This window comes from Phaethon lepturus, unplaced genomic scaffold, assembly GCF_000687285.1.
Source record: "Phaethon lepturus isolate BGI_N335 unplaced genomic scaffold, ASM68728v1 scaffold32912, whole genome shotgun sequence".
In the NCBI taxonomy this organism is placed as follows: Eukaryota; Metazoa; Chordata; class Aves; order Phaethontiformes; family Phaethontidae; genus Phaethon; species Phaethon lepturus.
In genome coordinates this window covers 968-10419 of record NW_010526443.1, presented here as the reverse complement: position 1 = coordinate 10419, position 9452 = coordinate 968, and the positions used below count along the sequence as shown (strand labels likewise).

Genomic DNA, 9452 nt, shown 5'->3' with positions numbered 1-9452 from the left:
GATCTGAAAAGGGAGCATTAAAAAATAAAAGTGTAACTGAGAAAGGTCTGGTTGAGGAATGTTAAGCAAGAAGATTTCAGAAACATAATCCTTGCCGCTGTGGCAGTGCCCAGCCTTGTAGCACTGGCCCTCCCTCCAGCGCAGCCCCGTGCCTCTTCAAGCTCCCACAGCATTTGGGGCACAGCAAGTTCTCAGAAACTTGGATGGAGCAGCAGGTTTCCTCTTGGGGCTGTGGAGAAAGGAGGCTTGGAAATATCGCTGAAAGCTGCTGTGATTTCTTGGCCATCCATGCTGAGGAGGAAGCTCCTGGGCAGACAGCGAGTGGGCTGTGTCCAAGGTGGGGGAAAAGCTTGCTGGTTTTGATGGATGCCGTGGAGCTGGTGGTTCTTGCCGGTAACCAGTACAGGCAGCAGGGATGCGCGGGAACCCCTGCCAGTCCCTCAGGAGAAAGAAGACAGGAAGAAAGGGACCATTGGGTTGGGTTTGTATAATGCACTGGATTTGTAACTGTGCTGGTCCATCTCCCTCCTTCCTTTCTCCATGTTGCCAGTTGCAGAAGGAGCTGCCTCCAAGCACACTAATACAGGATTTTGTCTGGAAAAAATGTAATGCAGTCCTAGTGTCAGTTCACTGGGATGTGCCTGGTAACAGAGCTTGAACTGCGTACCTATATCATGCGTGTTAATTAAATCCTATGTGACTATACATATTTACCCGTACGTAGTGAAGGTAGCATTTTAGCTTTTAAACTGAGAACCTGATTCTGTCTGCACAGGAGGTTGACAGAAGTTGCTTTTAGTTTGTACAGGTGTAAACAAAGAAACACTTTTTTCTCCCATTTACGGGCATGCGCAGACGGTCTGGTGTGTGAAGTCAACAGGATTCTTTCTCTCAAAAGCAAACACTGAGGGAATTAGCAGCTGCATAAGCCAGTATTTACCATTCTGGTAATAAATCATAGCAAAGACTGCACAACACGCTGGTGTCCTCATCTCGGAGGAGCGATGTCCTGCAAGGGTCAGGCTTGCCCTGGTGCGAGTGGCCGCAGCGCCGTCGAGCTCAGGGACATTTGTGGCCCAGCGAAGCACGGCTCTGTGCCCAGCAGCATCAAAGGCTCTGCCAGCCTGTCCCTGTCAGCTTTCAAAGTACTTTCCAAACCTGATTGAAGGAAGTTGCTCAATATCTTGGAAGGGAGATAGGTAAGTAATTTTATTTTATTACTGCTGTCTGCCATGATGATCACTTGCCCAGGCTTAATAGGATTGATAGCACCCAAAGTGGTGCCTTCCTACTGTTTTGTTTTCAAGTTAACCTACAAAGACAAACCGGTTTGGGCCATGCCCTGAGCTGCTGCAGCCTTAAACACAAGGAAGGCTTTGGTGGAAAGCAACTCATCTTTTGAACTAAACATTTTTCAGCTTGATGTATCATTGTTTGCCTTGATTTTGCTGGAGGTTTTCTGAAGGACTGGTAACAGCAAATAAGGGATTGCTTACCTGAAAGTGAAGGATTATCCCATTTAGGAGAAAGGATGTTATTTCTACTTTTTGTTGAATATTTGAATTTCACTTTCGCTCTAATAACCCTGCTAAGTGGGTGAAAAGAGCCTGCAGTGGCAGAGAAGATTCTCTTTTCAAAGTTTAAGGGAAGTTTAAGTTTCTTTCAGCTTTCCTGAGATGCTGTCTACAACGCAAACGAGAAGGAAACGACATCTCTCCTTCACGAGCTGCATGTACCCACCAGGCCTTGCCCAGCGCAGCTTGAGATGTTATCTGTGTGGTTTCATCTCATCGTAAATAACCACCAAAATTGATAAATATTAAGAAAATGTGAATTAAGTTAACCTTCTTTTGCCAAAGCCAGCAGCCAGTACAATGCTGGAGGCACTTGCAGCCTGAGAGCTGTGACTCACGTTATGCTCCAGAGAGGTTTCTCCCCCCTCTTCTAGGGAAGAGTAAGCGGGTGCTGAGCCCCGGACACACCTACCCACTTCTCAGCCGTGCCGGGTGAAACATTTGCTGCCTTGCTCTCAGTATTTGGAAAACCAGGAAGGCATCACCTGGTTTAAATGGGTACAGAGTCTCCTAACGAAGCTGTGCCTCCACCCACTAACCAGATGCCCCCACCCAGTGCAGCTGCCCGCAGCCGCCGCAGCGCGATGTGTGCGGGCAAGCAAGAGGTGGAGAAGACACGAGGCCCAGAGAAAACGTTGTGAATGAGCCAGCGTGGAGGAGCTGGAGAAGGTGAGAGGTGCAGGGTCACGAGCCCGGTGAAAAAATCCCGGGGTCAGTGTGCTGAAATTTTCCGGATATAAAGAACAAATTAAGCCAAGCAAATATGACAGCGTTTCTGTGAGCACGTTACAAGACCGGTAAGTGTCTGCTAATATATATCAGCTGATATTTTGTGCCACGTGGTTCCAGCGCAGTGGGCATCTCCCCACTGCTGAGGCACAGGAGGCTGTTACAGCACCAGCGACTGCTGTTATTTGGCCATCCACGTTGCACAGAAATGACGTCATGGGGACAACTCCGCTATGGGACCCGGGACGCTGTGAGCCCCCAGGGAGGGCAGGGTCCTACTGAAGTAGCTCCATTCATTACAGATGGGGAAGGGGAGAAAGGATGGCACAGGCTTAAGTGACTTGTTCAGTCCATTTGCAAATGATCCTGGGCAGGAAAATGTTGCAAACCTCACTGGGGACAGAGAAATAATACAAAGGGACCTACAGAGAAGCAAGAAATATGAGCAGGAAACAATAAAATGAGATTCAGCTTGGAAAAATACAAGGGAATACCTGTGGGGAATAATATTTAGTAACAACTGCAGTGAGAGGAAAAGAATGGGAAAGCAGAAAATCTGGAGGGGAGAGAAGAGGTCTGGTAAGACCAAAAGCGAACAGCAAATCAGGTATTTTGGAAGGTCAATGAGTGCTGAGGTCAATGTGCTGAGCTGGGACCCGAATCCGGGCTCACGCTCCCGTGGGCATTACGGGCCGGCCTCTAATTGCAGCAAGCTCCACTTGCCCTAACAAACATGGCAGCGGCTGGTAACAGCTGCACAGGCGCACGCAAACCCCGCGCTAATGGGGAGGATCAGGCTTTGTCCTCTGGTCGTGCCCGGCTAATAGGCAAGACACTTCAAAGTGGTTCTCCACGGGCGTGTTGCGAGGGGGTCGTGTCGCTGGTGATGCTGTCGTGCCGTTCAGTGGCTCAGTGGTTTGGGCACCGTGGGTGGGCCAGGCCCCCATCTTGCACAGCCTTGGGCCAGTGCTGCCGGAGCCCGGCGGGATTCCCCGCGCCTGCCTGGGGCCACCACCGTGCCCAGGGTTCCCCCTGCGAGGACACCGGCAGCTCGTCGCTGTGTGCCTTGGGCCGGACCATAGCTGGCTTCCCCCCACCATGGCGACCGCTTACTGTGCGCAGCATCTCGGGCACGGCTCGGTCCTGAACACTGCGGTGCCTTAAGCAGGTAGCGGCGCGTTCAGAAACAGGTACCGAAAAAGCAGGCCGAGCACTTTATACTGCACGTGAGCGAGAACTTAAATTTAAGGGGTGCAGACAGCAGGAAAAAAAAGAGGAATTGTTTAGGGCAGTCTGGGAAGACGGGACTGAGCAACGGGATGAACCTGAGCAACCGACAAGGCGTACGGCCTCGCGGGGCGCGTTTCCTGAGCCGCGAGTTGCCCCACACCGGGCTGCCTGAGCCGCCAGGGCCAGCCCACGGGGAGCTCGCGGCCAGGGCTGCGGGGTGGCTGAAGAGACTGCAGGAGTGTTTCCATCGCTTCTTACGGCCCTATGAGGCTAAAAATGTGTTTACGGGCCACGCAGCAGGTTTGGAAGTGTGGCTGTGGTTTTTTAATCCTCAGATTTTAGGCTCTTGCATTGTAAAGAAGAGGGGAAGACCAGCTCTCCTATGGAACAGACGCACGTTCATCGGTAGGACCCGAGAGCCATGGTGCCCACCCTGGTCTGTGGTCCGAGCCCATCCCTGGGCTGCCATGGCGCGGTGCTACGCAGCGGCACTGCGCCGGGGTTTTCCAGTTACTGTATTACACCTGGGACTATTCCTTCTAAGTTGCAACCAAATAGACCCTGGTCTCAACTAGCACTGTAACTTATAAAAAGTAAAGTAAATAAACGCATCTTTCCTAGGCACCACTTATGCTTGCGCAAAGTTTATCAGCAACAGTTTCCACGCTCTCTTTCTCCATGCCAGCCATAGTCACCACGTGCAGCATGAAAAACCCTACCCCTCAAGACCAGTGGAAAAAACCTGCAAAGGGAAAGGAAAAATAAATAATATAAAAAATATGAAAAAAAGGTTTGACACACACTGTTGGCCTCTCCTGCTGTGAAGTGCTCATCACCTCAGCACATCTGCTGTAAGTCATGGCTGACCTCCTTCTTCCCTGCCAGCTTTCTACTTCCAGCCCTTCTCCTTCGCCTCTCCTGCATGCCAGGAAGTCCTGGCTCTTTGGGCCGCGCTATGTACAGACTGACCACAGCTACTCCCAGACTGTTCTTTCCTATTTATCCGAGTCATAGACACGTGGATCCGACAAGGGCCTCTACCCCTGCCCTTTCTGCTCCCCCAGTCACCCACCTGCTTGGCCTTCAGCACAGCGTCGGCAGCGCCAGTGCCGGCATCACCAGCGACAGGAGAGAGCAAACACCAGGAAAGCGAAGTGGCCTCGTCCTAGACTGAGTTATGTCCCCTGGCACAACGGGGAGGTGGTTTTTTGTCTCACTTAGGGAATGGAGTTTGCTCCAGTTGCAAAGGGTGCCCGTGTGGAGGGAGGTGGGAACAGCACGGCCACTTATCAGGAGTTAGATGCTCAAAATGCTTAGCTGGTAACCATGAACCCAGCTGAAACCAAAATGCTCTGAAAACACCATTTACTACAGAGTATTTGTCATTATTTGGAAAGGGGGAGCCTGATAGAGCCATGGGCTCTACCCACCCCGCTCCCACTGCTGCTCCCAAACCATCCCTGCAGCCACCAGGACATGAGGGGTCCCCAGCTCACCTGATGCTCAGTTGCCCTCTCCCTGTTCCCCTTCCCTCCAAACAAGCTCCTTCAGATATGCCCCACTAGGGCACAGCATTCAGCCATGCAAGTTGTTGTTTCTACTGTTATTCTTTAAAAATCACAGCCAAAAATCCTAACTTTGCTTTTTGCCAGGGGCTGGAGAACTGGGGTGGTCAGGTGTGCTCTTGCAGACCAAGGAAAGTAAAGCGTTAACTGAAGAAAAAAAAGTGTAACAAAGCAAATAAAAACAAAGTCACACCATAAAGTATTTATTAAGAAACAAAGGGGGATTTTTTTCTTCATTTGTAAGAAACACTTTAAAGCAAGTGCCCTTTCAGAGACTTAAAAGCTATATCAAATGGTAACATTGGTTTTACATTATTGTACATGACATAAAAAAACCTCACCACATCTCACAAATGTCCTTTTATTACAACTTGGGTTCTCCGCCCTCAGTTGTAAATTAATTTTCTACAGACTTAATTTTAACTTATTCTTTTTTTTTTAAACAAGTAAACAATATACAAAGAGATTCACCTGAATGTCATAGGCCAGAGGAGGTGTCCTCGCCAGGGCACATGCAAGGCAGGCAGCGTGCGCTGGCTGGGGGCGAGAGCTGGCTTGGTTCACAGCTGAGAAAGACCACGAAGGCATGGTTGGGCTTGGGTTCTGGCCACGCAGTAACGGGCTGGGTCTCACCTGGGGCCGAGCACTTCCAGCTCCTGCCGAAGCCACCAGCAGCTGAAGGCATCGAGCCCCCGCGCCTGACGCCAGCTCAGCTTTGGAAGGTCAGTGAGACCAAGCTGCAACCTGGGCAGGTAGAAACCTAAACCCCCCTGAGACCCGAGCGCACGCTGCGTCCTTCAAAAGCCTGGCAGCACCCAGCTCTGGTGCACCGACCGCCTTTGAAGATCCCCCCCGAGCACCGAGCTGTGCGGGCAGGGCAGGGCAGGGCAGCCACCCAACACCTCCAGCAGCCGCTCGCTGCCGAAGCCGAAGCCGCCCAGCCCAGCAGGGAAGATGGGTCTCGTAAGCCAATCCTTCTGTCCAGGTCCTATGCGCTGAAAGGGGTTGATGGCAGCCAGGAACAGCAGATCTGGGATAAATCACCTCTTCGTTTTCGTATGCCAGCGGTCAATCCATTTCTGCCCGCTGCAGACCGCTTGTGTGGCACGTTCACAAGTAAACCATGGCATTCGGCAACGCTTCCGCACATAGGCGTAATTTAAGAACAGCCGTAGAAAAAACAGTTATTGCTACATACTGATACAGTATCAGGCAATAAGAAACCTGTTATGGGCTCTGGTCTGGGTACAGTAATTGCTGTTTTGGCACATGCCTTCAGTCCTCCGTTGTGGTATTTCGGCTGAAGAATAAATGTATGGAAATGCGGAGACTATGTTTTTTTAAAAGACAAAATTAAACAATTTGGTTTGTTGCATCCAGGGTGATACATCACAATTAGCATGGTCTGATTATTCCCAGTTCGCTGTTGCCTCCTCAGCCCGGAGAGGTACTTTGCCCCCGACGAAGCAAAGCAAGACAGAACCAGCAGCTCCGGTGCAAATGTCCCCCCTCCGCATCGCGCCTCCTCCCCGGCCCCCGTGGCTTCTCAGGGAGCCGCAAGCACCTTCATCCTTTGGTTGGGCCTTTCGCCTTGTCTTTAAACGCAGCTGTGCCTTCCTACTCCTCCGCCCCACGGGCAAAGAAGAAAAGGGGATGGGTTTCAAACCGCCACCAGCCCCGCCATGCCCCAATCTGGCTTTGCGTGACCCCCAGGGAGCAGGGCTGGGGACTCGGTGCAGGCTGGCAGGGGGACGAAGCCCGTTTTCCTGCGGTCAGACTCGATCGCAAGCAGCGTTTGGGTCTGACAACTTCACGCGCATTCACAGGGGTTTACTGTTTCATGGGAAGTGAGGTTAAACCAGGCGTGTTTGGGGTCACAGTCCGACCTTTCTCTGCAAAGGCAGTTTCAGCTCAGATGCTGCTAGCTGTAGCAAAAGCTTTGCTGAGCATCAGGAACAGCAAGCACCTCGTACCCTGTTTTTAGTAAAAAGTTCACAAAGATAAACAAAGTCTGTGCAAACCACTACTGGGTCCTGATCTTGAGGCAAAACCGAATCGAGAAGGGTTTCAAGTGCACTGGAAGGAAGAGCCGAATACTTCGCACTCTTCTAATTCCTACATAAATACCAGGGACAGAGAAAATTGGTCTTTGCAAGACGTAAGCCTTTCGTGGCATTTCACCCCGAACCAGGGGCGCGTAAGAAACCACGGGGGCTGGTACCAGCACCCAGCACGCAGGGATTGCACTGTTCGGCGCTCACTTGTGATTGTCTGTAAAGCAACGGGAAATGTCATTAAGGAGCTGGGAGAGGAGAAAAGAGGTTTCTTAAGTACTGCGGTCTTGTACAGTGTAACAAAACTCTTTCTACAAATTAATTAGGCAAATACTTCTGACCATGTCATACCTGAAGGGAACTTAATGGCTCCGGCATTTATCTCTCAAGTACAGTGATCTGAAATACATATGCATTTGCAGCGTAATCCTTTGCCGCTGTAAATCATGCGCTGGAATGAGAGCGTATCTGGCAACGTTAATTCAGAGGTATCATCCTACAGTTTCTGGCAACAGACCCCGATGAAAATAAATGGTTTATAAACACTGTCTGACATGCGTGAGCCTTTCAAAATTATTTACAAGTGATGTTCTGGGAGCTTCATTCCGATGAAGTATTCCTCCTCTGTTCAGTTTAGATATTAAAATCTGCCGGGGTGGGAGGGGGAGGAAGGCGTCAGCGCTAGACAGTCACAGCTGGGTACATCTTCTGTTCGCTGTTGGCGTGCGGGTAGGGAGACTGGATCTGCCTGTAGCCGCTCTGCAGACCGTCGAGGAAGGGGGGCACCGGGGTCAGCGGCATCGAGTCGTGCTGCATAGCGTAGCCCACGTACTGGGGGTGCAGGTACTGCCCCTGGTGCGGCACGATCTGGGTGGCCTGCTGGCAGTTCAGCACCGAGAAGTTTGTCGGCATGTTGACGTAGACGTTATTCATGGTCCCTTCTGGCAAACAGCAGTTGGTCTGGGACCTGGTCGGGGGGGGTCTGGCCCCCGAGTTGGCGCTGGAGCTGGAGCTGGCGGCAGTGCTCGACTGGCGGGAGGAGGAGCCCCGGGAGGTGCTGGCACTTGGGATCATGGGGATCGTCTCCATGAGGCGGGTGCCCCCGGGGGCTCGGCTCTGCTGCGGCTCCTGCTTGGGACGCAGGCATCTGCAGCAGCAAGCCGCCACCAGCGACCCCAAGATGATGAAGGCGACAAATACAGATCCAACGATAAGGAACGGCACGTAGATGGGCACTGCAACAGCAAGGAAAACATCATCACTGGGGGCCATGGACAAACCTCAACAGCTCTGGCAGAAGGTCCTCCCTCACCCCAGCTGAGCCCACCTCCCCCCCAGCACAGATCAACGCAGGGTGAGCACTAAAAGCTGCGTGTGCAGCCGAGCATTTTACACAGGGAAGATGAAAAGGGCTGTGAGAACCCAAGGCCGGAGTTTTCAAAAGCAACTTTAAGTTATTAGCAGGGAGGCAAGCCCACAGCTCACATCTTGAGGGAGAACAGCTCGCTCCCATTGTCTAGTCCACATCAACCACCGCTCCACATCTCACCAGATCTTGTCTCCAATACACCCAGCTAGAAAAATCAGGTGAAAGAATGCTGGCTTTGAACAGTGCCGTAGGGAGACACGCTGGGGGCAGGAGCCCTGCTCAGGGCTCAGGAGCAGGGGGTGGTCAAACCCCAGCGTTGCATCGCACCCCTCCCCATCGCCAGCCCTCTCCAGCCGCTGCCGCCCCTGGGGCAGAGGGACAGGAAGGCAGCACCCGGGCAGCAGACGCAGGGGCTCTGCCACCCCACAGCCCCCTGGATGAGTGTCCAGCTGCTCTGCGCTTCAGCTCTGGCTTTAGGGAGAAGGCATGGGGCAGGCGATGAGGCAACAGGACCATGCTCCAAAGCTTCACTACCAGCAGAGGGGCAGCATCACTCTGAAAGGCTTCAGGAAGGGTCATCAGGGCAGGAGGAGTGAGGGTGGGCGACGGGTGGGAGCAGAAAGTATGGGTGATGCTTCAGCGGTGGGGTCGGGAGCCCAACAAGGCAGATGGCCAACACCATCCTTGGAAGGACCTGGGCTCCGGATGCTCCGCACTCCCAGGGAAAAAGCCGTTTTCTCTGCCTTGGGAACAAATCTGCATGGATATATCTGTGAATAACGAGGGGAAGGCGCCTCCCGTCAGCACTCGTGAACGCTCCCAACAACACGCCTGGCTTCATCATTTCCACCAAAACGTGGCAGCCCCAAGATGCAGGCAGGGCAGACGTGGAGCCCTGCCTGGCCCTGCCTGACCCGCGCTAACGCAGCTG

General features: G+C 52.5%; 1 protein-coding gene across 1 annotated transcript; it reads right to left on the bottom strand.

The window, feature by feature from the left end:
• Positions 1-7495: 7495 nt before the first annotated feature.
• SHISA2 (shisa family member 2) lies at positions 7496-8424 on the bottom strand. The gene has a single exon (XM_010283056.1). The coding sequence runs from the start codon at positions 8422-8424 to the stop codon at positions 7834-7836; it is 591 nt and encodes a 196-aa protein (XP_010281358.1). The 3' UTR covers positions 7496-7833.
• Positions 8425-9452: the final 1028 nt, after the last annotated feature.